This window comes from Culex quinquefasciatus, chromosome 3, assembly GCF_015732765.1.
Source record: "Culex quinquefasciatus strain JHB chromosome 3, VPISU_Cqui_1.0_pri_paternal, whole genome shotgun sequence".
Taxonomy (NCBI): Eukaryota; Metazoa; Arthropoda; class Insecta; order Diptera; family Culicidae; genus Culex; species Culex quinquefasciatus.
Genome location: NC_051863.1, coordinates 51583552 through 51604573, shown reverse-complemented (window position 1 = coordinate 51604573; position 21022 = coordinate 51583552). Strand labels below are relative to the sequence as shown.

Genomic DNA, 21022 nt, shown 5'->3' with positions numbered 1-21022 from the left:
AATGAACTCCTCCCATTTTTTAGTATGTTATGTAAAAATGTCCGGAGAATCCGATAAAAATATTTCCAGACATAGGCTCTTTGGTCCAGACACTGTCAAAACGACATTTTAAAGTTTCATACGCCCTTTTTATATGTTAGGCTAGATTTTTGAAACTTCTTATTATTTTTCTTTGAAAGGCCAACTTATCACCTTTCATTTGCGTATAAGACAATTGAAATCGGTTAAAATGGCGAGGAGTTATGATTTTTCGAAAAAAGTGGTTTTTGCGAAAATCGACGAAAATGGCCATTTTTCAGACCACCCTAACACGGCGTAGGTCACCCTAATGGCCAAACAAAAAAATACGGGTCTAATTATTTCGGCCAGGGAACCCCCAGAAAAATTTTTGCCCGATCCGAGCACTTTTGTTTTTTTCCATGCTGTTTTCGTGGGGAATTGCTGTATAATTATTTTTCATAAAACAACGGCATTTGGAGCAAATCAGTACAAAGTTGCAAATTAAGACAGCTGCTTAAGCCAATTTTTTTAAACAATGTTTTGATTGATTTCGGATAAAACAGCGACAGAACTAAACAATTTGTACACCGATTAACAAATTTTTTGCTCTAAACTCTCCTATAACTATTCAGACTAAACTCCCGATTTTCCCAAATGGTGGTAGTGTTTTAACAATAATTTGTAAAGTAAGTTTTATGTAAAACATGAGATTCTAAACATATCAAAATTTTTACATTGATTGGTATCATTTTATTTGTTTTAGTTTTTTGTGTTTTATAGACAGTAAAGAAATGTCTTAAGTTTTTGTGGTCATGTCATATAAAAAAAATGAAATATATTATAACGAAATTTATTTAATTTTAATCACATTGGAACAAAAATTGTTGTTCTTTAAAAATCCAAAGCGCATCAAAGAACAACTTTTTTTATGCATTTCAAGGTATTAAAAAATTGCAGTCCTTGTTTACATTAAAGTGTAGATTATCACCAATTAACAATATTAAGCGAATTTTATGATTTTAAACTTAAAAAGCATAACAAATATAATGAATACATAGTTTTTATGACTGTTTCAAAAATATCCCGGGATTCAAATAAATATTTTTCCCGTTTCCCGGGAAATTCAAAACCCGGGAAAATTAGACACCCTATTTATTATTCATGTTTTATGGTTTTCTTCTTCCATTAATAATTTGCATTTATTTTGTTCACTTTTTGCTTTTTTCTGATAGTGTTATTCCTATTCTACAACCTTTTGCTATCTTTTGCTTATTTATTTATTTTCATACTTTTCTAGTCACGTGTTGACTAGTTTTTTCACATTTGGTTGAGCTAGAAAATCAAATAATTAGCTTTAACGTTACAATAAAATTCATCTGAAATTAGTCTGGAATAAAAAAACCAAGATTGCATGCTCATTTTGACTTAAATAAAATAGACATGAGTATAAACACAGCAAACGTAAACCCAAAAAAACATTACCTTTTTCAAAATATTGTCATAAGAAAGAAAAAATCGAATGAATTTGCATTTTTTTTTTTGCAAATTCTACTTTTTTGATTTTGATGAAAATTTGTGTGTACCTTTTAAGTGACCAAAGAAGACATTTTGCATCATTATTTAATTCATTCAAGTCTCCATACAATATTGGCAGCTTTCCATATAAAAAGGCTATTAAATAATCCAAAAACTGTATCTTGAGAACGGATTATCTGACCAATTTGGTGCCTTCGGCAAAGTTGAAGGTATTGCTTAGGCGAACTCAGAAATAAAAGTTACACTCTTAAAAAAATTACCCATTCGAATTTTCACAAAAAATATTGAAATGCACAAAAAAAACTATTTTCGAAAAAATGTATGCCATTTTTTTGAGCTACACTAGCAAGTCAAAATTTACCTGACAGAGTTGCCAAATTTTCGAAAAGATCATATTTTTTGGAAAAATGCTTGGAAAAAGGTCAAAAAACTTTGTTGGCTTTTTTAAGATGAATATTGATATCGTACGGAGCAGTATTTTTTTGTTAAAATCGTAACCTTTTTTTAACTTTAACCCTTTCAGGTCTGAATTTAAAAAAAAAAAATTTTTTGGCTAATGATGGGAAAATGATTTTGAGGACCATACAAAAATTATAGGCTAGTTTTAAAAATTTTGATTTTTGGGTCATATATGACCCATCAGGCTCGAAAGGGTTAAATGACTTTGACCACCCGGGCAGACGGTAATAACAAAGTTCATGCCATTTCAATAACAAATGCTGTTAAAATAACAGAAAGTGTTATGGAATCTTCTTGAAAAATCCATTTTTGTATAAGGGTTTATTAACAGTTTATGTTATCATAACAAAATTTGTTATTGATCTGATGTTGGTTGACAGCCAAAACAACTATGGAATAACATTTTTTGTTATGGAAGAATACCTCCAACTGTTATTGGGATGATCGGATTAGTTGTTAAAATAACAAAAAAGAATAACAAAGATTTGTTCGAAGAATAACAAAAAATGTTATCAGTCTGTTATTACAATAACAATCCAATAACGAAAAAATCATAACGACGAATAACAAATCTTGTTATAAATAACATAAAATGTTATTGACCCAGTATTTTCAAATATCAAAAAATGTTATTCCCAAGTTATTTCCGTCTGCTCGGGCATCTCTTTAAATATTTTTATTTAAGAGATCAGAAAATTGTTGCCTCTGAAAGAAAAGCAAACAGGAAAAATGCAGTTTTTTATGTATCACCAAAATAGCGTCTAGTTTTTATTGGCGATAACTCAAACGATAAAGCCATAAAAAAAATACTTTTTGATTGAACATTTTATTTTACACCTTATAATAAACTCAAAAATATTTTTTTATTTTTTTCTAATCATGATTTTTTGCTAAACCGCAATGAACGGACAGAGTTTCAAACAAACATAGAGCAATTCCAGCTCAAATCAGGTTTTTTTTTCTGGTAATTTTGTACCCGACCCTCTCCGATTTTAATTGAACTTTGTAGACATACTATCCTAGGCCTACATAAGCCATTTTTCTGTATATGGAGCCAATTGTACTCGAAAATAACATTTGAGAAGGGCGTAAGTTATTTTAATATATTTTTGACAAAGAACTTTGTCCTAAGGTTTCTATACGGGGTGTCAATCCAAAATTTTCGCGAAGCGAAAACGTTACGTGACGAATTCCCCTCTCGGCAAATTTCCCCTCTTTTTGGTGCACGCTAGTTGGTTGAACAAACGTTTCCCAATCAGTCAATATAGAGACGTGAGATTGATGTATCTAAAATCACCCCCACTCTACCTCATAATTTTCGGATCGTCGACGCGGCAAAAAGCGAATAAGGAGATGTAGGAGAATGGGTGCAAAAGGCGGGGCATACGTCCCCGATCTAAATTAACAAAACTCGGCTCGGTCGGTCCCGAAAATTCAGTCTGTTGCTGGCCGTCGACGAGACCACATCAGGAGCAGATGGCCTGGTGGCCCGTTTGCAGACGGCCTGGAGGCCCGGGAGCAGATAGCCTGGAGGCATGGACACGCCAAGACATGCCAGCCGGCATGAGCGGGAATTGGAATTGGCCACCACATTTCGGCAGTAGTGGCCACCACCTGGAGTGGCCGGAGGCCCTGGGGATGTTCTGATGGGGGGACATTTGCCGAACCATAAGAGTTGGGGCAATATGGGTATCAAACTTTAGGGTTTTTGATACTGGACATGAAATTTGACATTTCGGCAGTAGTGGCCACCACCTGGAGTGGCCGGAGGCCCCGGGGATGTTCCGATGGGGGGACATTTGCCGAACCATAAGAGTTGGGGCAATATGGGTATCAAACTTTAGGGTTTTTGATACTGGATATGAAATTGGACATTTCGGCAGTAGTGGCCACCACCTGGAGTGGCCGGAGGCCCTGCGGATATTCCGATGGAGGAACATTTGCGGAACCATAAGAGTTGGGGCAATATGGGTATCAAACTTTAGGGTTTTTGATACTGGATATGAAATTTGACATTTCGGCAGTAGTGGCCACATTCCGGAGTGGTCGGAGGCCCCGCGGATGTTCCGATGGGGGGACATTTGCCGAACCATAAGAGTTGGGGCAATATGGGTATCAAACTTTAGGGTTTTTGATACTGGACATGAAATTTGACATTTCGGCAGTAGTGGCCACAATCCGGAGTGGCCGGAGGCCCCGCGGATGTTCCGATGGGGGGACATTTGCCGAACCATAAGAATTGGAGAAATATGGGTATCAAACTTTAGGGTTTTTGATACTGGACATGAAATTTGACATTTCGGCAGTAGTGGCCACAATCCGGAGTGGCCGGAGGCCCCGCGGATGTTCCGATGGGGGGACATTTGCCGAACCATAAGAATTGGAGAAATATGGGTATAAAACTTTAGGGTTTTTGATACTAGACATGAAATTTGACATTTCGGCAGAAGTGGCCACCACCTGGAGTGGCCCCGGGGATGTTCCGATGGGGGGACATTTGCCGAAGCATAAGAGTTGGGGCAATATGGGTATCAAACTTTAGGGTTTTTGATACTGGACATGAAATTTGACATTTCGGCAGTAGTGGCCACAATCCGGAGTGGCCGGAGGCCCCGCGGATGTTCCGATGGGGGGACATTTGCCGAACCATAAGAATTGGAGAAATATGGGTATCAAACTTTAGGGTTTTTGATACTGGACATGAAATTTGACATTTCGGCAGTAGTGGCCACAATCCGGAGTGGCCGGAGGCCCCGCGGATGTTCCGATGGGGGGACATTTGCCGAACCATAAGAATTGGAGAAATATGGGTATCAAACTTTAGGGTTTTTGATACTGGACATGAAATTTGACATTTCGGCAGTAGTGGCCACCACCTGGAGTGGCCGGAGGCCCCGGGGATGTTCCGATGGGGGGACATTTGCCGAACCATAAGAGTTGGGGCAATATGGGTATCAAACTTTAGGGTTTTTGATACTGGACATGAAATTTGACATTTCGGCAGTAGTGGCCACAATCCGGAGTGGCCGGAGGCCCCGCGGATGTTCCGATGGGGGGACATTTGCCGAACCATAAGAATTGGAGAAATATGGGTATCAAACTTTAGGGTTTTGATACTGGACATGAAATTTGACATTTCGGCAGTAGTGGCCACAATCCGGAGGCCGGAGGCCCGCGGATGTTCCGATGGGGGACATTTGCCGAACCATAAGAATTGGAGAAATATGGGTATAAAACTTTAGGGTTTTGATACTGGACATGAAATTTGACATTTCGGCAGTAGTGGCCACAATCCGGAGTGGCCGGAGGCCCCGCGGATGTTCCGATGGGGGACATTTGCCGAACCATAAGAATTGGAGAAATATGGGTATCAAACTTTAGGGTTTTTGATACTGGACATGAAATTTGACATTTCGGCAGTAGTGGCCACCACCTGGAGTGGCCGGAGGCCCCGGGGATGTTCCGATGTGGGGACATTTGCCGAACCATAAGAGTTGGGGCAATATGGGTATCAAACTTTAGGGTTTTTGATACTGGACATGAAATTTGACATTTCGGCAGTAGTGGCCACAATCCGGAGTGGCCGGAGGCCCCGCGGATGTTCCGATGGGGGGACATTTGCCGAACCATAAGAATTGGAGAAATATGGGTATCAAACTTTAGGGTTTTTGATACTGGACATGAAATTTGACATTTCGGCAGTAGTGGCCACAATCCGGAGTGGCCGGAGGCCCCGCGGATGTTCCGATGGGGGGACATTTGCCGAACCATAAGAATTGGAGAAATATGGGTATCAAACTTTAGGGTTTTTGATACTGGACATGAAATTTGACATTTCGGCAGTAGTGGCCACAATCCGGAGTGGCCGGAGGCCCCGCGGATGTTCCGATGGGGACATTTGCCGAACCATAAGAATTGAGAAATATGGGTATCAAACTTTAGGGTTTTTGATACTAGACATGAAATTTGACATTTCGGCAGAAGTGGCCACCACCTGGAGTGGCCCCGGGGATGTTCCGATGGGGGGACATTTGCCGAAGCATAAGAGTTGGGGCAATATGGGTATCAAACTTTAGGGTTTTTGATACTGGACATGAAATTTGACATTTCGGCAGTAGTGGCCACCACCTGGAGTGGCCGGAGGCCCCGGGGATGTTCCGATGGGGGGACATTTGCCGAACCATAAGAGTTGGGGCAATATGGGTATCAAACTTTAGGGTTTTTGATACTGGACATGAAATTTGACATTTCGGCAGTAGTGGCCACAATCCGGAGTGGCCGGAGGCCCCGGGGATGTTCCGATGGGGGACATTTGCGGAACCATAAGAGTTGGGGCAATATGGGTATCAAACTTTAGGGTTTTTGATACTGGACATGAAATTTGACATTTCGGCAGTAGTGGCCACAATCCGGAGTGGCCGGAGGCCCCGCGGATGTTCCGATGGGGGGACATTTGCCGAACCATAAGAATTGGAGAAATATGGGTATCAAACTTTAGGGTTTTTGATACTAGACATGAAATTTGACATTTCGGCAGAAGTGGCCACCACCTGGAGTGGCCGGAGGCCCCGGGGATGTTCCGATGGGGGGACATTTGCCGAACCATAAGAGTTGGGGCAATATGGGTATCAAACTTTAGGGTTTTTGATACTGGATATGAAATTTGACATTTCGGCAGTAGTGGCCACAATCCGGAGTGGCCGGAGGCCCCACGGATGTTCCGATGGGGGGACATTTGCCGAACCATAAGAGTTGGGGCAATAGGGGTATCAAACTGTAGGGTTTTTGATACTGCACATGAAATTTGACATTTTGGCAGTAGTGGCCACCACCTGGAGTGGCCGGAGGCCCCGGGGATGTTCCGATGGGGGGACATTTGCGGAACCATAAGAGTTGGGGCAATATGGGTATCAAACTTTAGGGTTTTTGATACTGGATATGAAATTTGACATTTCGGCAGTAGTGGCCACCACCTGGAGTGGCCGGAGGCCCCGGGATGTTCCGATGGGGGGACATTTGCGGAACCATAAGAGTTGGGGCAATATGGGTATCAAACTTTAGGGTTTTTGATACTGGATATGAAATTTGACATTTCGGCAGTAGTGGCCACCACCTGGAGTGGCCGGAGGCCCCGGGGATGTTCCGATGGGGGGACATTTGCCGAACCATAAGAGTTGGGGCAATATGGGTATCAAACTTTAGGGTTTTTGATACTGGATATGAAATTTGACATTTCGGCAGTAGTGGCCACAATCCGGAGTGGCCGGAGGCCCCGGGGATTTCCCGATAGGGGGACATTTGCCGAACCATAAGAGTTGGTACAATATGGGTATCAAAGTTTATGGATTTTGATACTGGACATGAAATTTGATATTTCAGCAGTAGTGGCCACAATCCGGAGTGGCCGGACGCCCCGGGGATGTTCCGATGGGGGGACATTTGCCGAACCATAAGAGTTGGGGAAAAATGACTGTTAAACTTTTGAAATCTGTTTCTGGAAATTTAGAATAACTATTTCGTAATCAATTAGAGCCCTGAATAGGGCAGTTCAGCTCCACTTGCAATTTTCATCGCCTTAGTTCGATAGGACGTTGATATTATGCCTTAAAACTTTACAAATCAAACAGCCTGTTTCAGAGCCACGAAATAGACCACAAAAGAGTTGTCTTGTGTAATTATAAGGGAATCATGGGGAAATATGGATCGGACGTTCTAATCGAAAATTTCAACAATCATCTAGCAAAGTTCTTTGTCATACTGGTCATGTGTAACATAACCACCTGCACCTTTTTTTAATTTAAATAATACTGTATCCCGAAGCCGATGCATCGTATCACAAAGTGGTCAAAGATAAACTTGTAGGAAATTGAACGAGCTTTCTGAAAAAATTACACTGAAAGAAAAATACACGCCATTTCTATGAGATTTTTCAATTTTTAAGTTTGAAAGTTAAATTTAAAGGTGATGTCACGATTTTTTTTTCGATCAAAATTTTTGAGGAAATAGCCTAAGATGTTACAAAAATAATCAAAAATACAAATATACATATACATAAAATACAAAAATAATTTACTAAAACTGTTTTTTTTAAGTGGTCTAAAACGTCAAAATGTTCAAAAACCGATAGTGGGAAACGATTCCCCAGACAATTTTACATAAAAGTTTCGATATTGACCATTGTCCTATGTCCAATCCTTGTGAAGATACAGCGGTTTTAAAAATAAAAATGTTGAAAAAATTGGTTTATTGGTGGTTTTTTGCAATTTCTATATGACAGACTTATTTTTTCAGTCTCGAAATTATTTTTACCGGAAAGCTCGTCCAATTATCCATAAGTTTGTCTTTGACAGCTTAAAAATACTTCGTAAAAATCGATTTGCGAAAACGTGCTCGCATCTTTTTTTTCTCAAAAAGAAATCTAATCGCAACTAATATACTTCTCCTAATTTACATTATCTAACTCGTTCCGATCTGTTTTCCCAGGTTGACGAGGGTATCGAGGCGATGCTGTGCTGCTGGCTTCAGCAGCTGCAGGAGTTTGGCGGACCGGAAGTGGAAAAGCCGGACCTGCTGAAGGGTTCCATCGGATCGTTGAAAAATCTGGGCCTTCCGGCGGCCAACACCACCAGCGCCGCCGCCACCACGAAAACAGGCTCGGGTAGCGGAACCCTGGTGCGGCCCTCGCTCGCCAACGCGGCTGGTCCCGTGGGCGGCACGGGAGGAGGCCCCGGAAGTGGCATCGGTGGCGGATATTGCGGTGGATACGGTGGTGGATATGGTGGCATCGGAGGAGCACTGGAGTTCAAGGCACGGTACAACGTACGTATAGAGAGAAGTGCTATTTATCTTGCCGCATAGTATGCCCCCACCTTTTTGCTGGATAAGCTCACCCCTGAAATGGTTCGTTAAGAAGCTATTTTAATCAATTATGTATCAAAGCTGGGTGCTGCTTACTTATCCCTTTTTATTCCCACTTTGTTGTGCTGGCAATCTCAACTGGGGAGTTTCAACCCCACTTTGGCAACATAAATCCGTTCATGATGGAGTCAAGGGTTGTTCAAAACCTGAAAATTCCTAAATCCCTGGTTGAAAAAACTAAGAGATCACAGAGATTATCAAAATTGGGTTTTTGCTTTTTGTAAAACCAGAATATCTATCCTATGAGTTATGACCATTACTTTTTAGTTTATTCACTTATAGTTTTGTAATGTAATCAAATTAAATCATCTCCAACTCCGCACTATAACGCACTCCGAGCTCTACAAAGTATCGACTCCCCCTTCCAAATGATCGATTTTATCTCCCTACTTTATTCCTTCTTACAACGTTTTTCTTTTCTTCGTCTTTGGCCAGGGTGATTTAGTACAGCTGAAGGAAATCCCGTCCAGCTCGTCGGGTTCATCGTCGTCCCAGGAGCTCAAAAACCGGGCGATGGATCTGCTGGTGATGGCGCACGGCTTACGGCACGAGAATATTAATCCGCTAATAGGTGAGTTATTATTGGGGATTTCTGCTGCTGCTGGCTGCTCACATCAATACCCAGCCACAATTTCCTGCAGAATACTTACGATTCCCCTGCGGCGGCGGGATCAGGTGCGATAAGCTGCTCTGGGTCACATGCTCAATCAAAGGATATCGTCCGGGTTTGAGGCTTTGGTTTTCAATTTATTCCTATTTATTTTTCAGTACACTGGTGTTAATTTTTTATTTATAGAAAATTACATCAATAACATTTTTTATTGATCATATTTTTTATTGCTCATAAAATTAAAACAAAAATAGCAAATCCCAATATTAACAAAATATATTGAGAATAACGCGAATATAAATTACTTGCATATTGAGTAATTCCATGTTTATTTTTTTTATTTCTTGATTTGGATGAAACTTTATGTTTACTATTTCTAAGACAAAAGATTTAATTTCGCATAATTAGTTCGTCCATATAAGTTTTCATTCAATTTCATACAAAATGGATTTTGAAAAATTCAAAATCTCTTTCTTGAGAACGGATTTTCAGACTGATTTGGTACCTTTGGCAAAGTTGTAGGAATTGCTTAGGACTTCTCAGAAAAATAAAAACAGTTACACTGAAAGTTTTCAATTGACGATATAATAGCAAATATGCGTCCAATTTTCAATGTCACAAAAATAAAATATGATGAAATTTCCCAAGTTTTCGAATAAAAATATTTTGTAAATTTTTAAATTGCCCGTGAAATTTTACATGGTCGTAAATAAATGTTTTGGAAAAGAAAATTGCCTGATCTATTCGTCAAAAATATTTTCAAAGTTGGCCATGAATTTGACAGATAAAGTAACATATTTGTTTGATGGATATAACTCGAAAGCGGTAAACGATATCGAAATTTATATAAAGAACTTTTTGAATGCATTTTTGATTTTACAACAAAAAATTAAGTGAAAATCTCGGTAATTTTTTACTATTTTTACTACGGTTTTTGGCAATTATGATATTTTGAATAATTTGGAAAACTGTGAAATGGATTTTGACTAACATGTGCTAAAGCACAAAAGATTATATTTTTTGTTCACTTAAAACATAAATTATGAGCGAGTTGTATCGCTATAACCACGGCAAAAAATGTCCAGTTCTGATCCTGGTTCTGATTAATATTTTGTAACAAAATTGTATAGAATAGCAAATTGTCAAAAAAGCATAAGTAGGGGAAATATACCATTTCTGAGCCTATTTCTATAATCGGCCTATCAGCACTTGGATCATGAATTACAGCTTTTATAAAGTGTTTTTGAATGTTCCATACTAATAAATAGCTCAAATAAAAGTGAGCAAGCAACTCTCCATTGTTGATACATCTGAAAATGTTGATTTTATAGCGGAAAACTGCGAAAGTGATGAGAATTTGTCGAATGGCTTAAAGTGATTAAAATGGGTATATTTCCCCGAATTAAAAACTTGACTAAACAAAACAAATAACTTCAAGAAAATATTAAAATTTTCTAAATTCATAAGCTGTCTTTCAATTCGTACAAAATATAAAAAAAACATCATAATTATTTTTTGGTTTAAGCTCAGCATTGACTTTACCTTATAAATCTGCTCTTTCACAATTAAATACAAATAATATAAAATCACAACTCAAAATATTCAAATATTTGGAGCGAGTTTCTGAAATATGTTTGCATTTTTGGGCAACTTTTATGTAATACAGTCAAACCTCTTTTTACACGTATTTTGGTTCTCACGTGAAAAAAAATCGCGTGAAAAAAGTTCGCGCTATTTTAAATTTTTCGCGTAAAAAAAAGTTAACGCTATTTTAACCCTCTACAACCCAACCCCGCCTCTAGACGGGCTTCGATTTAAAAAATCGCCAAAAATCCATTTTTCAACCAATTTTTGATCTTTAAAAAGCATTGGAAAGGAGAACTCTTAAATTTTTAGAAAATTTATGGGTTGGAAGTTTTACTTGTTTTATGTGACTTTGCCAATGTTTTAAAAAATGTCATTTTTTTAGGGGTCAACTTTGGCTGTGTTTTTTACTAACATTTCTTAAATTTTAAGTAAAAAGAAGTATGCAGTAATTTTTGTAGTGTCCCAGACTATGCTTCAACGCATTGTTTTACAATTTAAATGATAATGGTGCCATTTTATAGCAGAAAATGTGAAAAACAAGCAAAAAATTGAAAAAGTGGCTGTAAAAACATGAAAAAATTAGATAGGCAAAATGTAATGATAGGAGGTTGTAGAATAGGCCAAATACTATCAAAAAAAAAAGGTGCAGGTGGTTATGTTACACATGACCAGTATGACAAAGAACTTTGCTAGATGATTGTTGAAATTTTCGATTAGAACGTCCGATCCAAATTTCCCCATGATTCCCTTATAATTACACAAGACAACTCTTTTGTGGTCTATTTCGTGGCTCTGAAACAGGCTGTTTGATTTGTAAAGTTTTAAGACATAATATCAACGTCCTATCGAACTAAGGGGATGAAAATTGCAAGTGGAGCTGAACTGCCCTATTCAGGGCTCTAATTGATTACGAAATAGTTATTCTAAATTTCCAGAAACAGATTTCAGAAGTTTAACAGTCATTTTTCCCCAACTCTTATGGTTCGGCAAATGTCCCCCCATCGGAACATCCCCGGGGCCTCTGGCCACTTCGGAGTGTGGCCACTTCTGCCGAAATTTCAAATTTCATGTCCAGTATCAAAATCCATAAAGTTTGATACCCATATTGTACCAACTCTTATGGTTCGGCAAATGTCCCTCCATCGGAATATCCCCGGGGCCTCCGGCCACTCCAGGTGGTGGCCACTACTGCCAAAATGTCAAATTTCATGTCCAGTATCAAAAAACCCTAAAGTTTGATACCCATATTGCCCCAACTCTTATGGTTCCGCAAATGTCCCCCATGGGAACATCCCGGGGCCCTCCGGATTGTGGCCACTACTGCCGAAATGTCAAATTTCATGTTCAGTATCAAAAACCCTACAGTTTGATACCCATATTGCCCCAACTCTTATGGTTCCGCAAATGTCTCCCCATTGGAACATCCCCGGGGCCTTCGGCCACTCCAGGTGGTGGCCACTACTGCCAAAATTTTAAATTTCATGTGCAGTATCAAAAACCCTACAGTTTGATACCCATATTGCCCCAACTCTTATGGTTCGGCAAATGTCCCACCATCGGAACATCCGCGGGGCCTCCGGCCACTCCGGATTGTGGCCACTACTGCCGAAATGTCAAATTTCATGTGCAGTATCAAAAACCCTACAGTTTGATACCCATATTGCCCCAACTCTTATGGTTCGGCAAATGTCCCCCATCGGAACATCCGCGGGGCCTCCGGCCACTCCAGGTGGTGGCCACTACTGCCGAAATGTCAAATTTCATATCCAGTATCAAAAACCCTGAAGTTTGATACCCATATTGCCTCAACCCTTATGGTTCGGCAAATGTCCCCCCATCGGAATATCCCCGGGGCCTCCGGCCACTCCAGGTGGTGGCCACTACTGCCGAAATGTCAAATTTCATGTCCAGTATCAAAAAACCCTAAAGTTTGATACCCATATTGCCCCAACTCTTATGGTTCCGTAAATGTCCCCCCATTGGAACATCCCCGGGGCCTTCGGCCACTCCGTATTGTGGCCACTACTGCCAAAATTTTAAATTTCATGTGCAGTATCAAAAACCCTACAGTTTGATACCCATATTGCCCCAACTCTTATGGTTCCGCAAATGTCCCCCCATTGGAACATCCCCGGGGCCTTCGGCCACTCCGTATTGTGGCCACTACTGCCGAAATGTCAAATTTCATGTCCAGTATCAAAAACCCTAAAGTTTGATACCCATATTGCCCCAACTCTTATGGTTCGGCAAATGTCCCCCCATCGGAACATCCCCGGGGCCTCCGGCCACTCCAGGTGGTGGCCACTACTGCCGAAATGTCAAATTTCATGTCCAGTATCAAAAACCCTAAAGTTTGATACCCATATTGCCCCAACTCTTATGGTTCGGCAAATGTCCCCCCATCGGAACATCCGCGGGGCCTCCGGCCACTCCAGGTGGTGGCCACTACTGCCGAAATGTCAAATTTCATGTCCAGTATCAAAAACCCTACAGTTTGATACCCATATTGCCCCAACTCTTATGGTTCGGCAAATGTCCCCCCATCGGAACCTCCCCGGGGCCTCCGGCCACTCCAGGTGGTGGCCACTACTGCCGAAATGTCAAATTTCATGTCCAGTATCAAAAACCCTAAAGTTTGATACCCATATTGCCCCAACTCTTATGGTTCGGCAAATGTCCCCCCATCGGAACATCCGCGGGGCCTCCGGCCACTCCGGATTGTGGCCACTACTGCCGAAATGTCAAATTTCATATCCAGTATCAAAAACCCTAAAGTTTGATACCCATATTGCCCCAACTCTTATGGTTCGGCAAATGTCCCCCCATCGGAACATCCCCGGGGCCTCCGGCCACTCCAGGTGGTGGCCACTACTGCCGAAATGTCAAATTTCATGTCAAGTATCAAAACCCTAAAGTTTGATACCCATATTGCCCCAACTCTTATGGTTCGGCAAATGTCCCCCATCGGAACATCCCGGGGCCTCCGGCCACTCCAGGTGGTGGCCACTACTGCCGAAATGTCAAATTTCATGTCCAGTATCAAAACCCTAAAGTTTGATACCCATATTGCCCCAACTCTTATGGTTCGGCAAATGTCCCCCATCGGAACATCCGCGGGCCTCCGGCCACTCCAGGTGGTGGCCACTACTGCCGAAATGTCAAATTTCATATCCAGTATCAAAACCCTAAAGTTTGATACCCATATTGCCCCAACTCTTATGGTTCGGCAAATGTCCCCCATCGGAACATCCGCGGCCTGCGGCCACTCCAGGTGGTGGCCACTACTGCCGAAATGTCAAATTTCATGTCCAGTATCAAAAACCCTACAGTTTGATACCCATATTGCCCCAACTCTTATGGTTCGGCAAATGTCCCCCCATCGGAACATCCGCGGGGCCTCCGGCCACTCCGGATTGTGGCCACTACTGCCGAAATGTCAAATTTCATATCCAGTATCAAAAACCCTAAAGTTTGATACCCATATTGCCCCAACTCTTATGGTTCGGCAAATGTCCCCCCATCGGAACATCCCCGGGGCCTCCGGCCACTCCAGGTGGTGGCCACTACTGCCGAAATGTCAAATTTCATGTCCAGTATCAAAAACCCTACAGTTTGATACCCATATTGCCCCAACTCTTATGGTTCGGCAAATGTCCCCCCATCGGAACATCCGCGGGGCCTCCGGCCACTCCGGATTGTGGCCACTACTGCCGAAATGTCAAATTTCATATCCAGTATCAAAAACCCTAAAGTTTGATACCCATATTGCCCCAACTCTTATGGTTCGGCAAATGTCCCCCCATCGGAACATCCCCGGGGCCTGCGGCCACTCCAGGTGGTGGCCACTACTGCCGAAATGTCAAATTTCATGTCAAGTATCAAAAACCCTAAAGTTTGATACCCATATTGCCCCAACTCTTATGGTTCGGCAAATGTCCCCCCATCGGAACATCCGCGGGGCCTCCGGCCACTCCGGATTGTGGCCACTACTGCCGAAATGTCAAATTTCATGTCCAGTATCAAAAACCCTACAGTTTGATACCCATATTGCCCCAACTCTTATGGTTCGGGAAAAGTCCCCCCATCGGAACACCCACCGGGGACTCCGGCCACTCCAAGTGGTGGCCAATTCCAATTCCCGCTCATGCCGGCTGGCATGTCTTGGCGTGTCCATGCCTCCAGGCTATCTGCTCCCGGGCCTCCAGGCCGTCTGCAAACGGGCCACCAGGCCATCTGCTCCTGATGTGTTCTCGTCGACGGCCAGCAACAGACTGAATTTTCGGGACCGACCGAGCCGAGTTTTGTTAATTTAGGTCGGGGACGTATGCCCCGCCTTTTTTGCACCCATTCTCCTACATCTCCTTATTCGCTTGTTGCCCGTCGACGATCCGAAAATTATGAGGTAGAGTGGGGGTGATTTTAGATACATCAATCTCACGTCTCTATATTGACTGATTGGGAAACGTTTGTTCAACCAACCAGCGTGCACCAAAAAGAGGGGAAATTTGCCGAGAGGGGAATTCGTTACGTAACGTTTTCGCTTCGCGAAAATTTTGGATTGACACCCCGTATAGAAACCTTAGGACAAAGTTCTTTGTCAAAAACATAAACTAAACAAGATAAATGCAAATTAAAATACTAAAAATGAAACAAGAAAAACATAAAACAAGAGAAGTAAAGTTTTTCGTAGAACAAAAGTTGCTCAAAATGACCTCCTGAACACGGGAAAAATAAAAATTTTCGAAAAAAAAATTTGGGCAGTAGAGGGTTAAATAGCTCGCGTAAAAAGAGTTTTCAGTATTTTTTAGTTTTATAAAGTATTATATTTTTTAATAATAATAATGTAATTCCAATATATTCAAAATATCTTCAGTGACCTACGCTGTATATTCTACAGCAGGTTGGGATGTTCTGGGTTATCCAAGAACTTCCGGAAGTAATGAACTGATTATCTACCTGTTCAACAAGGGTCTGTACCAGTGTATCCACCATCGTAATAATTGCAGGTAGCTTCCGTGACCTACGCTGGTTACCTTGTGATCTGTTAGAATGTACTAGGTCATCCAAGAACTCCCGGAAGTCATGGCCTGGATATCTACCTGATCAACGGGGGTCTGTATGGTTATATCAACCATCGGTTTAGCTCCAGATAGCTTCAGTGGACCACGATGGACACTCTGTGGCATGTTGGATTGTTTTGGGTCATCCATGAACTCCCGGAAGTCATGGCCTGGATATCTAACTGATCAACGGGGGTCTATATGGCTATATTATCCATCGGTATAGCTTCAGATAGCTTCAGTGGACCACGATGGACACTCTGCGGCATGTTGGATTGTTTTGGGTCATCCAGGAACTCCCGGAAGTCATGGCCTGGATATCTGCCTGATCAACGGGGGTCTATATGGCTATATTATCCATCGGTATAGCTTCAGATAGCTTCAGTGGACCACGATGGACACTCTGCGGCATGTTGGATTGTTTTGGGTCATCCAGGAACTCCCGGAAGTCATGGCCTGGATATCTACCGGATCAACGGGGGTCTATATGGCTACATTAACCATCGGTATAGCTTCAGGTAGATTTAATGGACCACGATGGGCATTCTATGGCTGGTTGGATTGTTTTGGGTCATCCAGGAACTCCCGGAAGTCCTGGCCTTAATATTTTCCTGATCAACGCATAAATGTCCCATTAGAATTAGCATTCGCATTTGAAGACGAGTTCCTGGATGTCTCAACACAATCTAACATGACGCAAATTGTTCATCGTGGTCCAATGAAGCTACCTGCAGGTATACCGATGGATAATATAGCCATATAGACCCCCGTTGATCAGTTAGATATCCAGGCAATGACTTCCGGGAGTTCATGGATGACCCAAAACAATCCAACATGCCGCAGAGTGTCCATCGTGGTCCAAGCTATCTGAAGCTACACCGATGGTTGATATAACCATACAGACCCCCGTTGATCAGGTAGATATACAGGCCATGACTTCCGGGAGTTCCCGGATGACCTCGTACATTCTAACAGATCGCAGAGAGTCCATCGTGGCTTACTGAAGCTACCTGAAGCTATATTGATGGCGAATATAGCCATACATAACCCGTTGATCAGGTAGATATCCAGGCCATGACTTCCGGGAGTTCCTGGGTGACCCAAAACAATCTAACATTACGCAGAGTGTCCATCGTGGACCTTTGAAGCTATTTGAAGCTACACCGATGGTTGATATAACCATACAGACCCCCGTTGATCAGGCAGATATCCAGGCCATGACTTCCGGGAGTTCCTGGATGATCCAAAACAATCCAACATGCCGCAGAGTGTCCATCGTGGTCCACTGAAGCTATCTGAAGCTATACCGATGGATAATATAGCCATATAGACCCCCGTTGATCAGGCAGATATCCAGGCCATGACTTCCGGGAGTTCATGGATGACCCAAAACAATCCAACATGCCGCAGAGTGTCCATCGTGGTCCACTGAAGCTATCTGAAGCTACACCGATGGTTGATATAACCATACAGACCCCCGTTGATCAGTTAGATATCCAGGCAATGACTTCCGGGAGTTCATGGATGACCCAAAACAATCCAACATGCCGCAGAGTGTCCATCGTGGTCCACTGAAGCTACCTGAAGCTATACCGATGGTTAATATAGCCATATAGACTCTCGTTGATCAGGTAGATATCCAGGCCATAAATTTCGGGAGTTCCTGGATGACCTCGTACACCCAAAACTGACAGCGCTAGTCCGAGAGAATGATGGTCTCGAGTCGAGAGAATAGTGGTACCATTCACGGACGCAGAGAACACAGCTCGAGATGGGCGATAGAACTATTCTCTCGAGGTTCATTTGCAAAAAAAGTTCATCCGTCAAACAAAAAACCAAAAGTGTCGACAACGGGAATCGAACCAGAGACCTTTGACAAACCAATGCAATGACTTAGCTGCCTCGGCCACCACAGCTTGGTGACCAAGGAGAAGTCAGAAGTCGATGTATGACACTTGTTGGCGATTTATTGATTCAACTAACGAATGAACTCATTTGTTATGATGGTGTGAGTTGGTACCATTATTCTATCGATTTTGGCACTGAGCCCTCAATAAATTTTGAGAGAACGATTATCTCGACTCTGAATTTTGGGTGTACATTCTAACAGATCGCAGAGATTCCATCGTGGCTCACTGAAGCTACCTGAAGCTATATCGATGGTGAATACACCGGTATAAACACCCGTTGAACAGATAGATATTCTATTCGTGACTTCCGGATGTTCTTAGTTGTCCAGAACATTCCAATATGATGCAGAGTATCCGTAGGTCACCGAGGCTACTGATTGTAAAAACCCTGATTGTGGTCTCCGTTGGACAGGAAGATATGACCATAATGGTTAAGATTTCCGACAGTTTTAAATCGGATCGCGTTATTTTGAATTCTTCGCGTAAAAAAACCGCGTAAAAAAAATTTCGCGCAAAAGTAGGTCGCGTAAAAAGAGGTTTGGCTGTACGAATTTGTTTTCATATAAATGATTTTTTTAATAATTCATCTTAATACATTATTCGTTGATTTTAATAGAAACAAAAGTTGTTTATATATTTATTTTTATATTTCAACGTCTAACGTCTTTAGCTCTAGTGCTCTATAAATTATCATCATTTTTATGTAAACAAAAACGTTTAAAAACTTAATTTTGATCTTCGCGGGAAGAGGTACCTTATTTTCAAATGTTATAACATCAATTTTCGTTCGAAATCTTGCCAAAATTATAGTAGTTTATTTTCATTCCATAATATCGGCAACAATCCCAAAAAATAAACCAAATCTATTTCCAGTTGTTAATGAATGCTTCAGTAATTAATATTATTTGAAATAAACCTTGACATGAAATTTTCAGAAGAAGCGATAAGTTCAATAAGAACACTAAATTGATTGAATAAATTTATATTGAGAAAAGTGCCGAAAAGTTAAGAAAATGTATACTTCTGCTTGAATTCCGAGAATTTCAGGGAAATTTACAAATTTTTCGGGAAGCGGGAAATATTTTTTTCGGGAAATCCCTGGAATTCCCAGGAATTTTTTTCCCGGGCGGGAAATTGGACGCTCTAGACTCCCCACGCTTCTTCCTCCCCTGTGGATTCAGAATTGTGTTGTTTTGCTCAAACTCAACCCACGTCAACGAATCATCTCTGTAGTAAACTTTACGCAGTAGGCCTGGCCACTAAAATTTTTGTTTGTTTTTTTTTATGGTGGCTTTACACCAAGCACTTGATGTTGTAGGCTTTTCTGAAAGATCACACGATTTTTTACGAAATTGCATCAATAACTAAGAAACGATGAAAATGCATATGGGACACTTTTGCGATCAGGGGCAGTATAATGTTTGCGATGTTGCGCACTAAAAATGTTAATAAATAACATGAAGAAGCTAGGCGTAATCTGAACCTAAGGCTTTTTAAGAGATCCCTTCAAAAGATTGGCTGCGCTACGGTTTGATTGGATTGGTTTGGACTTAAAACGTATCATAGAATTATAATTTTCAAAAAATATGATTTGCGTTATCCAATTTTATGTGTGAAAAGTCGAACTGAAAAATGGATAATAATGTTTTAGAGTGCAACTATTTTTTTTTCCTAATGAGGCCTAAGCAATACCTACTCCTACAACTTTGTCAAAGACACCAAATCGATCACAAAATCCGTTTACAAGATACAGATTTTTGAATATTTCAATAGTCTTTCTTATGGACAGCTGTAAACATTCATTGTATGATAACATGTACGGACGAACTAATGCAGCAAAATGACTTATTTGGTCATAGAAATGGTACACGCAAAATTTCACCAAAATAAAAAATACATACTTGAATTTAGTTTCCCAAAAATTCGCTTATTTAAGAGGAGAAATTACACTGCTAACAAATCAGTAATATTTTTAATATTTTTTTAAGGGGATAGTTTTCACCACAATTTCATTTTTTACAAGAAAACTCCAAAATGTTATCGGTTTAAATTGAGGGCGAAACACTAAACCGTCTACGGTACATAGGTCAGGGCAAAACAAAATGTAGTTGTTCTCTAGATTTTCGCAAATTATTTCCGTAGTAACATTTCAATAGGGCGAATCTGCGTTTGTAAACAAGCAGTCTATCCCTTTTGCTCAAGTGACAGTTCACGTCAAGTAAGACAGGGATAGACTGCTTGTTTACAAACGCAGATACGCCCTATTGAACTGTTACTGCGGATTTCACGATTTTTTTATTTGTATTTTTGATATAGGTAAAACTTTTTCCATACATTCCCTATGTCAACAGAAGCAATTTTGCATCATAAGTTTTCCCATACAAGGCTCAATACAATTTTGCAGCTGGTCATACAAAATGGAAACGTAATTATTAGGGTGGTCAAATTTGCCGAAGACAACAAATATCGATCAGAAAATTCCTTCTCAAGATACAGATATTCATACATTTTCGAACCCGTTTTGTATAACCAGCTCACCAAAACAACTTTTTGTGGTATTGGTAAGGCTACCAACTGTACGGATTTTTTCCTTATCATACGGATTTTCGAACCTCTTCGCGGATTTTAATAGGCCGGAATTTTTGTAGGGAATTTTACGCATAATACGGATTTGTACGGAATTTTAACAACCAACTTTTTAATCATTGAATTGCTTTTTTGATTTGGTCGAAGCTTTTGTTAACTAGAAATTTTTATATTCTGTAAGTTTGATTTAAAAAGGGATAGTTTTCCGGGGTTTCCTCAATTCAAACTTGATTATCAATAATTCTAGCGTATTTGAACTATTGTCTTTCATATGTTGATAGGACCTTTTAAAAAAACTCTAGAATTGTTCTTTTAGAAATCCCTTACTAAAACTTGTGAAAACATTTGAATTAACA

The 21022-nt window shown here is 40.9% G+C and overlaps 1 protein-coding gene across 1 annotated transcript in view; it reads left to right on the top strand.

Moving 5' to 3' along the window:
- LOC6049252 overlaps positions 1 to 21022 on the top strand; it is a 180072-nt gene that overhangs the window by 132537 nt on the left and 26513 nt on the right. The window contains exons 7-9 of the mRNA XM_038260789.1: positions 8479 to 8695; positions 8789 to 8814; positions 9349 to 9484. Of these exons, the coding sequence (XP_038116717.1) occupies positions 8479 to 8695; positions 8789 to 8814; positions 9349 to 9484 (379 nt within the window). The remainder of the gene's footprint in view (positions 1 to 8478; positions 8696 to 8788; positions 8815 to 9348; positions 9485 to 21022) is intronic.